The sequence below is a fragment of the Leucoraja erinacea genome, chromosome 20 (genome assembly GCF_028641065.1).
Source record: "Leucoraja erinacea ecotype New England chromosome 20, Leri_hhj_1, whole genome shotgun sequence".
NCBI lineage: Eukaryota > Metazoa > Chordata > Chondrichthyes > Rajiformes > Rajidae > Leucoraja > Leucoraja erinaceus.
This window is the reverse complement of record NC_073396.1, coordinates 9,073,364-9,093,106: the sequence shown is the minus strand read 5'-3', so window position 1 is coordinate 9,093,106 and position 19,743 is coordinate 9,073,364. Positions and strand designations below refer to the sequence as shown.

General features: G+C 38.8%; 1 protein-coding gene across 5 annotated transcripts in view; it reads right to left on the bottom strand.

The window, feature by feature from the left end:
- LOC129706743 (E3 ubiquitin-protein ligase MGRN1-like) overlaps positions 1-19,743 on the bottom strand; it is a 90,931-nt gene that overhangs the window by 35,031 nt on the left and 36,157 nt on the right. For all 5 annotated transcript variants that reach the window (XM_055651186.1, XM_055651189.1, XM_055651188.1 and 2 more), the window contains exons 6-7: positions 13,044-13,110; positions 4,306-4,349 (exon numbers count right to left, since the gene is read on the bottom strand). In XM_055651186.1, the coding sequence (XP_055507161.1) occupies positions 4,306-4,349; positions 13,044-13,110 (111 nt within the window). The remainder of the gene's footprint in view (positions 1-4,305; positions 4,350-13,043; positions 13,111-19,743) is intronic.

The following is a 19,743-nucleotide window of genomic DNA, read 5'->3' as shown; positions in this document are numbered from 1 at the left end:
ATTACAAATTTCAAATTGTGGAGTACAGAGGCAAATAAATAAATGATGGGTCTTTGTCCCAAACATCATGGAGGGCACTGTACCTGTCTAACTGTTTCTTAAATGTTGGGATAGTCCCTGCCTCAACTACCTCCTCTAGGGCGGTCACGGTGGAGTAACGGTAGAGTTGCTGCCTTGCAAAATGCAGCGCCGGAGACCCGGGTCCAATCCCGACTACGGGCGCATTCTGTACGGAGTTTGTGCGTTCGCCCCGTGACCCACGTGGATTTACTCCGAGATCTTCGGTTTCCTCCCACATTCCAAAGACGTACAGGTTTGTAGGTTAATTGGCTTGATAAATGTAAACATTGTCCAACTTCCAGTATAGTCCCTGGTACCTTCCGAAGAGTCTACAAGGTTCCATCCATCCATTTGTGTGAAAAATCTACCCCTCGGAGTCCTATTAAATCTTTTCCTCTTCACTTAATCCTATGTCCTCTGGTCCTCGATTCACCTAATCTGGGCAAGAGTGTGAGTCTGCCCGATCTATTCCTCTCATGATTTTATACACTTGCCCTGCAATGTAATGACTATACTCCTATTCTTAATAATCATGTACTCTCCCATAACCATTTTTTAAAGGAGAGAACTATTGAAGGTTTTTAATGACTGTTAATCTTTACACCACGTGACATTTCAATGCAGCTCTTGTTGATTGAGTGGATGAGTCACGGGGAGTCACGGTATTTTATACAAGTTCTCATTCTGCTTTCGGGGTTTATTGTATCCAGTATTGTGTGAGTGAAACCTTTCCTTATTCAGTACCTGCACACATCCTGCACTGAGTAAGCATTAAGCAGCCTGGAGGTTATTAAAACAGAATAAAAATCACCACCACCTCTGACACCATGTTTCCAGAGTTAGTCTATTTAAAGAAATGGCCCAAGATAACATTTTTTTTAAATCAGAATGGTGTCATATAGTGCGTAACACAGCTCACAAATCAATCACTACCAGTAACAAAGAACAATTCATAGTCTTTTTTTTTTTTTTTTTAAATTGGCTAGTGTTTATGGAGAAATCTCAGAGGATTAATGTAAGAGGCTAAAGTTTCAAGTATTGCAATTTTGTAAACCAGATGTTTCATGGAATTTTTGAAGAAAAAATATTTACATTTTACATGTCCTCAGTTTTTTTTTTTTTTTTTTTTTTTTTTTTTTTTTTTTAATAGCCAAATAATCACAATTTTTTTTTTTTTTTTTTTTTTAAATGCAGTGGTTTGGGGGAAAAGAGAAAATGGTAGGTCAAACATCCAAGTGGAAAAACAATTACTTTAGATGTAAGAAGGCAAAATTTTTTTTTTTTAAATGCAGATAATGGAAATCGAAGGGAAAAATATTACACTGGTGAGGCCGCCTTTTGGAGGGAAACAGAGTTAAATGTTTCAGGTTGACGATATTCTTTAAAAGCATATTTTTTGTTCCAGTGAAGTGGAGAGAGCAAAGGAGGTGCTTGTGACATGGTGGAAACCATAAGAGTGCGAATGCCACAGATGGTGTTGGTGCTGGCTGACAGACGCTTGATGAAGGTTTGTTATTTGCAGCTGATGTGTTTGGAGATGGTGTAAAGGAAGAGAGGGAGCGAGAATTGAGAGAGAGAACAATGTGGGATTTGTGAGATGCAGAACAAGAGTTGGTAGACACCCTAAATAAAATAAATTGCAGAAAATATTAATCAAATCAGGCAGCATCTACGGAGAGAGAAAAACTGTGTTAATAACAGTGAGCAGACCAATTCTGACAAATTGAAAAGGTTGGAAATCTGTGGGACTGTTATATGCTTAGGCAGAAGAGATGCATTCTTCGTGTTTACATCAGGCTTCCCTGGAATAGGGCAAGAGGCCAAAACCAGACAGGAATAAGAATTAATTGACAAGGCAACTGGTGACCCTGAACTTCCAGTTAACGGCCTCTTGAATTCTCTGTCTTACTCTGATTCTGTCCTCCCTCTCTTTGGCCTCTTACACTATTCCAGCAAAGTTCAACACATGGTTGTGTGGACTTGGGAAGTGAAATGTTTTTATCCATGCTTTGAATATAATTGATTTGCAAATTCTCACAACTTGGATAAGTGACCTTTAATTCTAAATGAAAGAAAATACATTAGACCCTCTGGAGGCACAGATTTAGAAGAGTTTAATCCCCCCCCCCCCCCCCCAAGGAAATTTATTAAATAGATCAGAATTAAAAATATGTTTAGTATGGATGGAAGGGAAAAAATACATACTTAAGGTCTTTCTACATCGTCAAATTTATTATATGGCACAGGCCGTTTCAAAATTCATACAATAACATTATTCTAAAAAGGAATTTCATGATTTTTGAAACAAAGTTCAGCTTGCGCAAGTACTTGTTCCATTAAGTTTTCTGAAACACCTTCATATTTGATACAGACAAGATAAACTAAAGGGAAAAAAATGCAAGGGAAATAGGATTCTTAATTTAGCAAACCCCCTGCTACACAAAGAGAAGCCTGTTAGCTCTGAACTAAGATTTTGACACCTTTACAGCTAAAGCATGCATAGTAATTCGATTTGATGAGTGAAAGCATCCTACGTAGGGCTGGAAATAAATCTACTCGCAACAGGTGAAAATTATTTCAAATTCGTCTTTAATTAGTTCAAGATTACGCGCACCATTTTGCTAACGAGTTTGAAACCTTCACTATATGGGAAAACATTTATGAAATGACAGTGTATGCTTTTAAATGAATATATAAGAGCAATATTAGGATATCGAAGCTGAATATTTAATACTAATTCTTACATGTACAACCACTCAGGATGTGCGAATAGCCAGCATAACATAAATTCATAACCATCACAAGTTCGGACTTGCTCATTGTGTTTGTGATACGTGCAACAGAGTGCATTATTAAACTTTTATGGGGCCCATTAAACTAATCGAGAGCCTGTCTGCAACGATTCTCTGTTCAACATTACAGATGCATTTATCTGCAAATTCTTCAAAATTGCCCATTACCGTGCAGAAGGGGAAAAAAAAAATTTACATTCATTCTACATCTCCCCACATTCTTAGAAACTTAGCAACTTTAAAGCTTCTTAATGTACGACATTTTCAAAATCATTCTGATGTAATTTTATTTGAAAATGCTGATTTTATCAAAAGCAGCTGGTTTGATGCAGTTGTAATTCTGTTCCGTAAAACACCTTACGAAATGGAATTGTGCAGCTTCATGTAGGAAACTAATGTGATCCCCACTCATAGAATGTGCTATGTTAATGTATCAGTGATAATTTAGCTCTTCACGGTGGCGCAGCAGTAGAGTTGCTGCCATACTGCGCCAGAGACCCACGTTCAATCCTGACTACTGGTGCTTGTCTGTACGGAGTTTGTACGTTCTCCCCGTGACCTGTGTGGGTTTCCTCCAGGATCTCCTGTTTCCTCCCACACTCAAAAGATGCACAGGTCTGTAAGTTAATTGGCTTGGTATAATTGTAAATTGTCACTAGTGCGTGTAGGATTGTGTAAATGTACGGGAATGTGCAGACACGGTGGGTCAAAGGGCTGGTTTCCGCGCTGTATCGCTAAACTAAACTAAAGGACAAACTGTTCAAATGAAACAATCTAATTTTACTTCATGAATTTACTTTTCACAATTCCATTCCGTTCATTTTGTTCTGACGCCTATCGGCATGAAGCCACTGACATTGCTTTTTATCACAGTTACAAAATTCATTTACAAATTTCTGCATATATGAAATAAGCACTAGTTATAAATCTAATTAGTTGTAATTCAATTTATATATATATATATATATATATATATATTTAATACAAATTAATTTTCTTTCAATATTCTCATCATGTAGTAACAGTCATATTGAATGTCTCAATTTTAACATACAGTACTGCAACAAGTGTAAAAGGTAAATGTACATTCAGGACTAAGTAATAAATTATATTTGATAATTATGGGTGTCAGAAGTTATGGGGAGAAGGCAGGAGAATGGGGTTATGAGGGACCGATAGATCAGCCAAGTTTGAAATGCAGAGAAGCCGATGGGCCGAATGGCCTAATTCTACTCCTATCACTTATGATATTGAAAATTACTATGAATAATGGGAGATATAGCATGATGAAAACTTTTCGCCGACAGATAATATTTACACAAATACCTAAGCAATATCAGGAGTCCAAGTTCAATTTCACAGAATTACTATTCCTACCTGGAAAATCCAGCCATTGTGAGCTGAATTTAGGATAATAACAATAATTCCAGATGTGTACAGCATTGTTACTTACTTTTTCCATTGCAGCCAAAAGAATATGGGCATGACCAGAGTATTCTGAAATTAAAAAAACAAATTAGGTTTATTAACTTTAGTATGTATCACAACATGAAAGTTCCAACAAGATATTTCATTTCCAAGAAATGTAAATCAACATTTCAGAAATAATTAAATTTGAATTTGTGACAATCTAATCACAATTGTCAAACCAAAACAAAAATCATCCAACTTGTGAAATGTCTGCAGCACAGAAAATATCTGAATCTGTTAATACAAGCTGCAGTTTAATTGACAATGCATGGATTCATTCATCAAACATAAGCCTCCCACGACTGTTATTGCATTCAAAATCTTTTGTTTGCTGCCAACTTCCTTTCTTGCCTTATTTCTAGAAGGCACCAACTGCTTGGTGTTATTTTTTGATACAATAAAGACTTGGACATGGTTTAGACAATAGGTGCAGCAGTAGGCCATTTGGCCCTTCGAGCCAGCACCGCCATTCAATGTGATCATGGTTGACCATCCCCAATCAGTACCCCATTCCTGCCTTCTCCCCATATCCCGACTCTGCTATTTTTAAGAGCCTATCTAGCTCTCTCTTGAAAGCATCCAGAGAACCTGCCTCCACCGCCCTCTGAGGTGGAGAATTCCATGCTTACAACTCTCTGTGAGAAAAAGTGTTTCCTCGTCGCCGTTATGAATGGCTTACTCCTTATTCTTAAACTGTGGCCCGTGGTTCTGGATTCCCCCAACATCGGGAACATGTTTCCTGCCTCTAGTGTGTCCAAGCCCTTAACAATCTTATATGTTTCAACAATCTTATATGTTTGCAGTTTAAATTTTCAAATCTGTAGCTTACAGAAAACTTGGGAGATGTGGACGAAAGCGAGCTGGATAGTAGCAGACTGCAAGGGAGTATAGGTAAGATGGCAGACTTGGCCTACAAATGACCGCCAAAATGTATACAAAAGCATGCTAAATTATACAATTTCACAGAAACAAAATCAGAACTAAAATACAGTGTCCTAAAACAAGTGCAGGAACAGAGGGACCTTGGTATATGTGCATAAATCTTTGAAGATGATGGCACACATTGAGAGTACAAGTGTAAATCAGACGAGAATACGAGCTTCATCGAGCGTAATGGAATCAAGCTAGAATGCAGTGTACTGAACCTTAATAAAACATTGATTAGGCCTCGAAGATAGACACAAAATGCTGGAACAACTCAGCAGGTCAGGCAGCATCTCTGGGGAAAAGGAATAGCACATCCTTTTCTCCAGTGATGCTGCTTGACCCGCTGAGTTACTCCAGCATTTTGTGTCTATCTTCAGTGAAAACCAGCATCTGCAGTTCCTTCGTACACATTGATTAGGCATCAACTGGAGTAGTACATCCAATTATGGTTACCTAATTTTAATAAGGATGAATATCCCAGGGAGACGAAAGGAAGATCAACCAGAATAGTTCTGGGAATGAGAGATTTAAGTTGAAAGGTTAGATTTAGATGTTGAAGAAGGAAAAAAAATTGGCGATTCGATAGAAGTGCACAATATCAGAGATAATCCATTCCCACCAGCAGAGGGTTCAAAGACCAGAAGACATAGATTAAACATTAGGCAATGAATAGACATAGTGCACTTGATGAATCCGATGGGCTTCTTGTGCCAACAGAAATCCATGACCCATATCCTTCAGCTACTAACAAATGATCATCCCTCAGTCACAAAGACAACACAAGGTTGTTTGTTGAAAGGTTGCAAGATCTTCAGTTGCATTCGTTGGAGTCCGCACAATTAGTCAGGCCTGGGCCTACGTTGGTTGGCCCAGGCCCAAACAGCATTTAGACTTGCGATGATAAGGGGCAAGTATTATTTGTGCCTAACCAACAGCATACAATGACTACCCCACAGCATGAGAGACCCAAACTTCTGTATCCTTATATATACACACAAGCATGAGAATCAACTTTGGTCAAACATTTAACCCTGACGAGTCACATAAATGAAAAGACTACACAAGAATAGATACAAAATGCTGGAGTAACTCAGCGGGACAGGCAGCATCTCTGGAGAGAAGGATTGGTTGACATTTCGGGTCGAGACCCTTCTTCAGACTTCGTCACCCATTTATTCTCTCCAGAGATGCTGTCTGTCCCGCTGAGTTAATCCAGCATTTTGTCTTTATCTTCGATTTAAACTAGCATCCGCAGTTCTTTCCTACACACAGCTACACAAGAAGTTTGGTTTGGTTTGCAGCACACCTTGCACCCTTATCCCTCTCTCTGAAGCCATTGGGGAAGTGCGATGAAATAACTCCCTTGACAGTCCCTCTAGGTCATCTCTCTGCTGCCAAGCCATTGCCTCTCATATTCTAACTTAGAAATTAGGGCAGGAGTAGGCCATTCAGCGAGCCTGAATTCAATAATCTCCCCAACTATATCCCGCTGCATGAGTATCCCTCCACAAGGACACATGTAACTTTTAAATACAAGAATCTAGGTCAAAGCGGCCCAGCTCTGAATGGCACTTCTTCTCATGCTTTAAAGCCCCCCTTAGGCAAGCTTCCCCTTGCCTGGACTTCCCTAACAAATTAACCTGCATCTAGCTGTCCAGCCCCTTAAGTTTTGTAAGTCCATAAGATCCCCTCTCAATCTCCTAAATTCTAGAGTCATTCAAGTCTTTTTTTCTTCATAATGTGCCGATGAAACAGTCTGTAACCTTCTCTGCATCTGTCGCAATAAAAAGGGTAAAACTGTACGCAATACGTGAACACAAACCCTCACAATCAGAAATTTCACTATACTCAAATCCTTTTGCAATGAAATGGAACGATATCACCCATCTTTTTTTTTGTGCTGATGAAACAAAATCTGTCGCCAAAAAGGGAACCTGGAGATATTACCCATCTTTCATTTTCGCTGTGACAAAATTCAGGGAACCATTTTTATGTAGCAGGACCATGACAGTATCTTTACCATATAGCTTTCAGCAATTAAATCAGCATCTCACGATCATGACAAATTAGCATCTCACAATAACCATCTCAAGGATGTCCATGCCCCATGAACCAAAATGGGAAGTAGTAGCATCACGTTCAAATATTTTAAAACTGCATTTATTGTTTGGTCACTTTGAATTTTTTTACAATTCCAGCAAAAGAATAGGCATTAAAATAATTTGCTATATTACCACAAACAAAAGCTAAGTATTCAACTGGAAATATTTGGGAGGCTTGAATATTATACCAGAACCTTAGCTTCGGCGGCGGCACAGCGCTGGAGCATCATCACGGAGCGGGCGATGCCTTGCCCGGTTTGCTGTGCTGGAGCTCCAGAATGCTGGGTCCGCCGATGAAACACCGCGGAGCTGCGGGTGTATGGAGCATCCAGCGGGGGCGGCGCTGACTTTAACACCGCGGAGCCTGGGATCTCTCGCCGAGATCGCCAGTGTTGGAGCTCCAACCAGTGGGGCCTGTTGACTTCAGGAGCCGCGGTCTCCGATAAGGAAGCGGCCGTTCCAGACACTCCAGGCCGCTGAGAGTGTTCTTCCGACAGCGGAGCACCATCACCCGGCCAGAAGGGCCTGAAACATCCGGCTGCCGTATCGGCGACTGCGGAGGCCTCAATAGGCCCGACTATGGGTCAGCAAGAGAGTAAGGACTGGACTTTGTGCCTTCCCCCACAGTGGGAACCATTGTGGGGGGATGTGTTTATGTTTAATGTTAAATTCTTCTTTAATGTTGTGTTGTGTTCTTATTAGTGTGCTGCAATGGCAACTCGAATTTCACTACACCAATTGGTGTATGTGACAATAAATGAACCTTTGAACCTTTAAGTCTACAGGTTTAAACTATACAGAATGTGTTAAATTCCCAGCATGGCCTGATATATTTCCTCTGCTCGGTGACTGGATTAAAATAATGAATGGGCTTTGCATTGATCACAGAGGATTCAAGTTAAACTGATCTCCCTTGCAGTTGCCAGCATTCCTCTACTTCACCTCTCCCGTTCACCTCAAGGTCGCCCACATGATAAAAAAAATAAATTGGTTGATACTGGAGTTTGTACTGAAATGGAAATGAATGATTCATGACCATTAAGAGGAGGAATTAACATGATTTAAATGCATAGATAGTTTTACGGTTCCCTAGCATCTCAAACGCTGCAGATAGCCGAGCCCCAGAGACAAGCAGGATGCTAACATTTCTAGTTTGTGTTGTAATGGCTGAGGACTATAAGACTGTATCATCATACCAAAATTGTATTTAGTGACCTGAATTAGTGTGGTGAGCATGGGAAAGCAGCTTCCAAAGCCTGGTCTCTATGCAGGTATTTCTGCTGGAAAAAACATGTTCATTGTTGTCAGATGAAGGAAGACACAAAGTGCTGGAGTAACTCAGCTGGTCCGGAGGGTGTGTAGAAGGGTCCCGACCAAAAATAGACACAAAATGCTGGAGTAACTCAACGGGACAGGCAGCATCACTGGGGAGAAGGAATGGGTGACGTTCTGAAGAAGGGTCTCGACCAAAACATCACCCATTCCTTCTCACCAATTACTCCAGAATGTTGCGTCTACCTTCAATTTAAACCAGCATCTGCAGTTCTTTCTTACACATCCCGACCTAAAATGTTGCCTATCTACAGTGCACTCCATAATTTCTGGGACAAAGACCCATCATTTATTTATTTGCCTCTGTACTCCACAATTTGAGAGTTAATTAAAAAAAAAAAAAATCACATGTGGTTAAAATGCGTAAGAACCCAATTGAGCATGCCTTTCATACGCTGAAGAGAAAACTGAAGGGGGCTAGCCCCCAAAACAAGCATAAGCTAAAGATGGCTGCAATGGCCTGGCAGTGCAACACCAGAAAAGACACCCAGCAACTGGTGATGTCCATGAATCGCAGATTTTAAGCAGTCATTGCATGCATAGGATGTGCAACAAAATACTAAGCACGACTACTTTCATTTACATGACATTACTGTGTCCCAAACATGATGGTGCCCTGAAATGGTGGGACTATGTACAAATACTGCTGTAATTTCTATATGGTGAAACCAAAATGTATAAAAACACATTTTTAATAAAATCTGACAATGTGCACTTTAACCACATATGATTTTTTCCAATTACAAATCTCAAATTGTGGAATAAATAAATGATGGAGGGCACCGTATGTTCCCCCGAGTTGCCCCCTAATCCGCTGAGCTACTCCATCACACTTCTGTCATCTACTGTTCCTCCATGGCACTGGATCTCCCCTACACATCTCCAGTATTACCCAAAGATTATAGAGGAGCTCCTCTATAATCTTTGGTATTACCTACTTTCTTTTCAAGCAACCACAGGCAACACAACACTTGTGTTAAAACATGAGGGGAATAGATAGGGTAAATGCAGTGTCTTTTTATCTAGGGAAGGGGAATTAAAAATAAGATTTTTTAAAAATAAGATTTTTTAATAAAATTAAAAATAAGATTTTTTAATAAAATTAAAAATAAGATTTTTAATAAAATTAAAAATAAGATTTTTTAATAAAATTAAAAATAAGTTTAAGGTGCGAGGGTCAAGATTTAATACAAACCTGAGGGGCAACCTTTTCACTCAGAGGTTGGTGGGTATACGGAACGAGCTGCCAGAGGAGGCAGTTGAGGCAGATGCCATAAGTGCATTTAAGAGATACTTGAATATGGGCCAAACACAGGGAAATGGGGCTGGCTTGGATGGGGCATCTTGGTCAGCATGCACGAGTTGAGCCGAAGGTCTGGTTTCCGTGCTGTACCACTCTATGACGCGCCATGCTAGATCTGGGCGGAAAACAGAGCACCCAGAGAAAACCCACACGGCCACAGGGAGAATGTACAAACTCCGCATAGACTGCGCCTTTAGTCCGGATCGAATCCGGTCTCTGGCACCATGAGGGGATATATGTGGTCTGATAAGCTGAGCATTTACACTATTGTCTTTTTTTTGGCATCTATGGATTATGTTTACATCAGGGATTGGAGGAGGGAAGAGCAGATTACAAAAAAAAAATCAGTGGAAAAAAATCCTGCTACTGTTCTTACATTAATAAACACTCGCACAGAAAAAAAAAACAGCTGCACTCAATCTTAGCACACGTGTTCAGCACTCCATTTCACTATAGTATTCTATATTTGGCAGGATTTACTTAGGAAAGCTTATATTCAATCGTCCACTCATAATGCGTCACCCACCAACACATAAATATGTCTCAAACAATCTACTCTGCTGTCTCACAGATATAATGATTTCATTCTCAAAGGGTGGTCTCGCAATGGAAGTTTCCACTTCAACAACCACTTCTATCAGTGTAAAATTCGAAAAGAAATATGACTTCTGTTATTTGCAGCAGGATAAAACTTCACAGAGAAACTCAAAGCCATTGTGTGAAATACAAGGAATATTAATTTTGCCAAATTTTAATTCACTATAAATTCTAATAAGAGTTGTAAATACAGCATGGAAGCAGGCCAACTTGTACATGCATCCAAATCAGCACTCTGGGCGGGTCTTATTTGATTGTATTTGGTATATAGCCCTCTAAATCATTCCTGTCCGTAATGTATTTTTAAAGCCGTAGTTATATCTGCTTCCAGTTTCCTCTGGCAACTCATACCTGATATAGACTGTTCTCTGAAGACCGTCTTAAATCTCTCTCCTCTCACAAGTCTGTGTCCTCTCGTTTTAGAATTTTCTACTCTGGGAAAAAAGACTATGAGTATTTACTTTATCCATGTCCCTCATAGTGTAAGGCTCTAAAGAAAAACAATGCCAGCCTTTCCAGCCTCTCCCTATAACTCAAGCCTGCAGTCCCGATAACATCCTGGTGAATCATCTTTTCACCCAATCCAATTTAATAACATAACTCCCAAAGCAGGGCACGCAGAATTACACACAGTATTCCATGTGTGGTCTCACCTGCGACTTGTACAACTACATCGTAATGTCCCAAGTGCTGTACTCAAACCCCTTCCCAATGAAGGCATACATGTTACAACTGTGAAGCTGATGTTTAGGTTAAAAAAAACACTTAATGCACGATACATCCCAAAATTGCATTATTATTGTTGGATCTTAAAAAATGCATATGCTCAAACAATAAGATTTGTTTTGATATCATGCCTTACAACACACATTCATAATAGCATTAATTAAAGTAATTGCATAAATCTGATAAAATAATCTAATTATTTCCCACTTCCACTGCAGTTATTAATAAAATTGTTAGCTGGAATATATTATGTACATCTACTCTTTTGGGTAATTCAAATAAGGAAAATAACAGACTAGCATGTATATAATTCCTTTCACAACTTCAGACCATAATGGAATTTGGAATTGTAGTCACTGACATGATGTACAAAACACAGTCGTCAATTTATGTATAAAAAAAACCTCCAGAAACACCAATACAATAATGACCAGCCCCTCTGTTTTCTTTCAAGAAGTTGATCACGGGATAAATGCTGGCCAAAATAGCAATGATAGCCTGGTGAGACACAAAATACTGGAGTAACTTAGCAGGTCAGGCAGCATCTCTGGAAAAAGGATAGGTAACTTTTATTTTTGTGACCTTTCTTCGAATGAAAGAAATACAGTTCCTTCTTATTACATTTTTAAAAATCATTAATAGCCTACTGCTTTTCTGCGAAAAATACTGAGATTTATCTGTGCATCAACAAGTGCAGAAAGGCCTTTGTGTAACATCTCATAAAAAGCAAGCACCTCTGTTAATGAAGTACTTAGAAATACTCACATATTTGCCTAGACTTTGTAATCGAGAGTCCAAGGTGGGACCTGAACCCATAAACATTTGACTCGGGTGTGTGTTCTGCCACCCCTCTCCCTACCTTCACTCCATGAAGGAAAGCTTTTGCAACCTAGCCACAACATTTGTACATTAATTACTTCATGGGTCTATTTTCTAATAGAATCATAGAGTGATACAATGTAGAAACAGGCCCTTCGTCCCAACATGTCCACACCGGCCAACATGCCCCAGCTACACTAGTCCTAACTACCCGTGTTTGGTCCATATCCCTCCAAACCCGTCCTATCCATGGATACATGTTGGGATAGTCCCTGCCTCAACTACCCCCTCTGGCAGCTTGGTCCATACACCCACTACCCTGTACTGTACTGGGTCTTTCCCGTGCCTCAGCAGAATTTCTCAAGTTTAATTTGGCTATAACAAGGATAAAGAATTCATTTAAATATACCAGTGTCCTTTTTCGTGATGTTCGAAATGATAAATTCCAGAGGAACGTTGTCAAACTCTGGGCTGTACATTCTTGATTTACAAAAGATCTCATCCATGGTGATTTATTGTGATTTATGTTCCCTTTATTGGGGAATTGTGGAAGCGGATTTAAACATGGTGGCACGGCGTCTGGTTGTAAGAGTGAGTGGGCATGTGTCAAATCGTTGTCATATGTTTGTGAGGGTGATCTTACTCCAAATAATGACCTTATTAACAAGCAACATGCCACAGATAACAAGCAACATTGGCAATGAAAGTCAATGTTAACCCAGACCTGACATTTCTTAATGCCTACCCTTCCAATGTGTTTTAAGAATTATGCATAGTTTAGTAGCGAATAGGCTAACTGCACAACCACTAGTTAAAAACTTTAATAAAAGGTCTTTCAAACACAAACCATCAGGATGGCAGAAGGAATTCGCCATGAGATTTGGGATTTGAGTATTATCATGTCATACAACTTACCATCCACTTCATCTACCACGGCCCGAATGACTAAAGGAAAAACTCCTTTCTCGAGATCAAAGTTCAACTAAAGGGAAAAAAAGAAAAGAACGATTAACAAAGAAAATAAGTCACTTTTAAATTTAAAATAATATTCAATATTATTTTTACAAAACTTGGAGAATTCAAAGATACTGCAGTTTATATATTTTCTACATTTCTCAGGAAAACACCATCGGTATTCAGGGAATGAAAAGTATTAATCTCCAATTAAAATGTTTCTTTTTAAAGTTTGTCTGATTTATTACAATACATTGAAATGAATGGTTATATTGTAGCATCCGCTAGCAACTGAGATCACAGTATCAGTTAACACTTGCTCTGGAGATGGTGGGTAGCTGAAATTTCCCAATAAGAAACTTGCTCGGAATTGGGGAATCTTTAGCTTTTCTTTAATTTTTGCAAAAGTTAAAATCTAATTAAAGTCCAGAAGTGTCAGCTATTAAATTTGCACTTGGGTAGAAACACAGAACAACTGAAAGCGTTGCGATAAGTGTGGAAAATGTGCTGCACATTGGTTAGGTTATGGTGAGGAAGAAATAAATGAACATGCAGGAGCATAGAGCTAAAATAAAATGGGTTTTTTAAAGGATATATTACAAATGTAATGGATCTTCTATAAAAGAAACAAGTACTTCAGAACCCGTTGACACTAAATTAAAAGCCAATTAAAAATTGATTATTCATGAATGCATATTCCAAACTCTAACAAATTTGCCAATTAGTGGCAATTAGTTCTTAGAAAACTGTATTGTAGAGCTGAATCCAAGCTCAAGAAGTGCAACAATGTTTTATTCACGAAGGATGTTTTTAGACAATTTCTGAAAACTAAAAATGAGTACAAAGCACCTTTGTTCAATTTGGCAATTGAAAAAGGAAGACAGAAGAGATTTTGGCAACCAAGAGAAAATAGAATATGCAGCCCCTATTTGACAGATGAGGTTGAAAGAGAGGTGCACTTCCTCCTAAAATGCAAAAAAAATTGACAAAACAAGGAAAACATACTTTGACAAACTCAGTCTGGCAACCCCAGATTTGAAAGAACTAGATGATATATCAAAACTAAGAATAATCCTTGGTGAAGGAAATACGGCACATCTTGGTGCACAATACGTAACAGCATGCCATAACCTGAGAGACAGTGAATGACCAACATGCACACATGCACACACACACACACACACACACACACTAATTAACATTAACGGAAAGGGGGAGGGGGAGGGAGAGAGGAAATGAGCAAGGCAAGTTTTAAACAGTGGTGGGTGCCGAGAACGCACTACAACTGGTGGAAGCAGATTCAATACTGGGATTTATGAGTCTTTAAGATAGGCCCTTGAATATGCAGGGAATCCAGGGATATGAATCAGAAGCCGACAGAGGAGACTAGTTGTATTTGTCATCATGTTCGGCACAGACATCCTGGGCCAAAGGACCTGTACCTGTGCTGTACTGTTCACTGTCCTAAAGAGTAATGTAGGTAAAGCAATCACACAGAAAGCAATCAACAGCAAGATAATAATGACCACATTTTTATTTTTCATTTCATGCCATTGATTAACGATATTGGCCAGGGAACTGAGGATAATCAATACATTTTGCTTTAAAGCAGTACAACAGGACATTTTCCACCCCTTCAGTCAACAAATGGAGCCTCAGTTTAAGATTTCATCGAAAGGTTTTTAGCTCCAATGATCAGCACTTCCTTCATAGTCCAACCTTGACACCCGTGACAAGCTTCTGAGTCAGACATAAAGAATATTCACAACAGATATGAAGTAATTATGGCGAGTATGAGCTTCAGGAAAATTTTCAACAAGGTATGAATGGAAGGTCATCAAAGAATAAGTCACAATAAGAATTCAGAAAAAAGAAGAAATTGAAGTACAAATTGAGGGTTAAAGAAGAGGGCGAAAACAAAAGGCTTTGGTGAAGTATTTTTAGCTGGGAGTAGCTAACAACATGCTGATGGGTTTAGTTCCTTAGCCAGTCCAGTACAGAATGAGAACAACAAAATCGCGGGCACTCTCAATGGAATTTATTACTCTTCCCATTTCCATACTAACCCTTCTGTCCTGGGTCTCCATTGCCAGAGTGAGGCCAGATGCAAACTGGAGGAACAGCACTTTATATTCCATTTGGGTAGCTTTCAACCTAACAGTATGAATGTTGAATTCTCTACTTTTTAGGTAAATAGCATATGTGCAAGAATAGGTGGCCTAGAAATGTTATGTGAAGAAAAGGTTTTAAACGCCGAAGAAAGGTGGTGCTTATTTTGGCATAAAGAAATGAAGTAAATCATGTTAACATTCAAGAATAGATTGATTAGATAGATAAAGAATAAGTGTTGACAAGAGATTGTAACGTAATATTCAACCCAATTAGTATGATTGTCTCCAAAGAAGATGGAGTAAACTGAACCCATTCCCCATTGTAACATAATCTATTTCAGTGCAGACAAGACCTGGGTATGTACTGTATTGTACAGTTAAATTGGTACTGAAGCTGCAGATGATGTTATAAGAATAAAAATATTGGTAAGGGAAAGGAGAGAGGTGCTCTCCAACCAACTTTCAGTCACAATTTCTGATAAAGCAAATACAGATTTAACACTTACTAGTATGTGGTCAAATGCCAGATGGTACAGAATGAATGTAGCTAAGTACAATAAATAACATTGGCTGTGTAGAATAATTATCATGCCATAGAAATAATCTTGGTATGATTATTGCACTGAAAGAGTGTGGGGGAATCGTAGGCCCCAGTGTGTTTAAGGGAATAGAGAAACTCCTGGCCTCGTGTGCGGAGGGAAGTGCAAAGATCAGAATCTGGAAAGCTAGATACCAAACCATCAGATTCATAAACAATTGGACAGTAGATTATTGATGTTTTATTGTACCTACTGAATCGTTGGTTTGGTACTGATATTACCCCAACGGCCAATTGAAAGTTATTTTCTAAATGCTCTTTGCCACACTCCATTATTAATCTCAACCTTGATGCAATGATACCTGTTCCTCAATTGTTTTCGCACAACGCCAACCTCATTCCCCATAATCAAAGCAACAATGTCTCCCATCTCTCTTCACAATTTAAACAAATCCTTCCTTTGACTTTTACTGTAATATTGCTTCATCCAATTGACATCCTCCAATATCACAATTTAACAGCTCGTGCACATATCTAATTTCCCTGCAGATTTTCTCTTCTCCGTCTCCTCATTAGCATGATAACTCTCTTCTTGTTTCTTAACTCCAAACCATAGACTCTTCACCTCACCTCTCAAGGGCATCCTCTGGCTCCAACACTAAATCTTCTTTAATTAGCACTGCGATCCACTTCCATTTTTCCCTTCCCTATCTTTTATTAAACACCTTGTATCCTAAACTGTTAAGCACCATGTTTCAGTTCTTACAACTGTCTCACAACCTTTCATTATTTTGCGGCTCACCAACTTTAATCATGCTGAAATAATGTTTCTATTTCTCATGTTCTCTCTTGATTTACTTACCTACTTAGCCCACTTCCATTCAAATTTAACATCTGAATTCTTTGTGCACTTGATTCTTCATTTCTAGTATCATATACAGGTTCCTATCCTCCTACTATTGAAGTTTAAAACCCTCCTCAGTCACACCACTGAACCTCCTCTCATGGGCATTATCCTGCAACAGATCTGGGTCAAGCCATTTTGAACAGGTTCCAAAGCCCAAGCATCTGATCCATGTTTTCAGCCATGCATTAAATCTGCAGAATGGTCCTAACCCAAAACGTCACTTGTCCATTCCCTCCTCAGATGCTACCCGACATGTTGATGTCGTTCAGAACTTTGCAGATGCTGGAATCTTGAACAAAGCAATTTCTTGTGCCTCCATTAAATCTGCCTCATCTTCCCATATCTATTCTCGTTAGCATGTGGGGGTGAGAATAATCGGGAGATTATTATCTGCTTTCTAATTTATTTCCCAACTACTTTAAATTTGTTTATAAACGTTTGACTTGCTCATCGGTGCCAATATGCATCACTATTTCCTTTCTGCATCCTCCCCCCACCAAACAGAATAACCCATAGATTTAGTAAATCAATAGTGAAGTCCAGGAGAGCTAAAGAAAAATCAGTAAAATGTGATGATTGATGGCTTAGCCATAGTTAAGTGCTCAAAGACTGAGAAAATTACAGGGATGAAGAAAGGAAGGCTTAGCTTTAACATGGGCTTCAAAGACAGAGGTGATGGAATGAGTCAGCAAAGTTATTGTGGCAAAAGAGGAGGCAAACGACAAGGTGTTTGATAGCGTTGCTGTAAGTAACCTACAGAAGCTTATTTTTGCAATCGACATAAAGCTTAAAATAGAAAAATGTGCGTGGAAAAGTTTGCAAGACATGATGGAATCGTGCAGCACAGGTACAGGCCCTTTGGCCTACTTTATTCTCCCTACATTTGTAAGAACGCTCCCCAAATTCTACTACTCATTTACTCTGTAGGGTTAATTTATAGTGCCCAATTATCTTACCAATCCATATCTCTGGCCGCAGGAAGAGTATGCAAACCTCATAAAAACAGCAGTGAAGGTCAAGACTGAACCCAGGTCACTGAAGAGGCAAGGCAGCAAGTCTACGCTACACTCTGCGGTGTCACCCCAGATGTGGTCGTCATGGGGTACAATGATTGATATGTAAATGGAAAAACAGGCCAGGAATATAAGTTGGAGTATTTCTATGATGCAAAGCAGAGGCTGTGAAAAAATGGAAGGAGATTATTTTGATCAGCAATCAAGGAAACGCCAATAATTCAATAATTGATTATGAAGGGGGAATTTAATTTATGCAGATGGTGGGTTAAAAATGTTGCCGTTGATTGAAAGTTTACTTAAATGAAATCATTCATTTCAATTTGATAGCTAAACTCAACTGGCTATATAAAATCCAAGGTACACACAAAGTGCTGGAGTAACTCAGCGAGACAGCCAGCATCCCTGGGGAGAAGGAATGGGTGACGTTTCGGGTCGGGACCCTTCTTCAGATACCTCCAGAAATGTACTACAAAGTTTGAATTTTGTAGCCAAGCAATTAGAAATGTTCCAAGTCATGAAACCAGAGAGTCTGTTTTGCTTATCTAAAACTTGACAGAACCACAATTATTAACAGTCTTTTTATCAAATGCTTGAATTTTGTACGAAATCCAATGGGAACAGACAGTGCATCATCATACTTATTCAGGAAACGTACTTCACAGCCACTTCACACATTTGGGAAACCGTGCATGAAATTAAACATTACAATTCACAGAAAAGAATCCCATTTGTTATCTACAGTATCGGTACATATTGTACGTTTGGTTTAAAGAGAAACACAACATAATTTTCCATTAACACTGTACAGGGTTTTCTCCACTCTTAAAATTGTCTCCATAAGACTAAACACTTGCAGTTTGCTCCATGACTTACAAACCTTTGCCACCCACATTTTCCTATTTTAAGCAATAATTTTCTCAATGTTTGAGCACTTGTGGCTCAGCAATCAATCATCACATGTTATGTAATTGTCTTTAACTTGCATGGTACCGCAAATTCATTTTATGATGTCGTTTTAAGATGGTTGAGACAATGTATAAATGAATTACCACATAATATAACAAAAGAATGAAATCATCAATTAGTACAAGCAGCTAGCACATGTACAATCTAAGTATTGATAATAGAGATTTTTTTTTTTTTCTTTAAAAAGAATATACTATTGGAAATTAGTCCAGCTATGGTTGGAATGTATCATGCAACACACAATTCATTCAGCTGGTACAGAAACATGGCATCCTAATTGTCCAAATAAAATAAAATAGCAACAATTAATGTTTAAATTAATAACTCAAGAGAATGCACAATGAAACATTTCAAAGAAATTCCACACCAAATAGGAGAAAATATTTAAAATCTGGAAATTGCAAAACTACTGTAAATTGTTATTAACAAAAAAAATCGTCTCTGCTACTAATTTAAGAAATATAAATGTTGATCGTATCAACTAGCCAAGGCAAATATAACCAAATTTACTATTGGTAGTCTTAGTTCCGTTATTCCCACCCATTTTAAATAATGTGATCTGTATATAGCTTTGAATGGTATCAACACCCTCGGAGTCTGGGAGAAGTCACCACCAAAGATAATGATGATGCAAGCAAATTTAAATCTAGTGCTTCAGCTCTGCAATAATTAGCAAGCTTAGAGCTCAGATAAAAGGTTGGCATGGCAGCCGCAATTAATTCTGGACCTCAATTTAGTATCAGTTAAAAAAAAAACAAGTGCGGACACAATGTATCTTTAAAATTTTGCTTCTATTGATCTGTCTAGTTTACAGCAAAATAAATATCAAGGCAATTAAAAAGGTGTTTTACAGGAGACTGCAAATGCTTTAAAACTCAGTGAGAAATGTAATTGCAAGTTCAGCTAAATTCTAGTGAGGCTTTTAAAGCTACAAAGACTACAAAATTGCAATCTGTAATTCATATGTCTCCGTGGATTGTCACCTTGTCGTGGTGGAGAATCTTGTGTGATCTGGAGATCCTGAGAGCGATGCCGTCTGGAGCCATGCTCCTGGTAGGACCACCCATGGCAGAAAGTAGAGGGGGAGGACTTTGACAAAGAGCAATCCAACCAAGACCTCAAC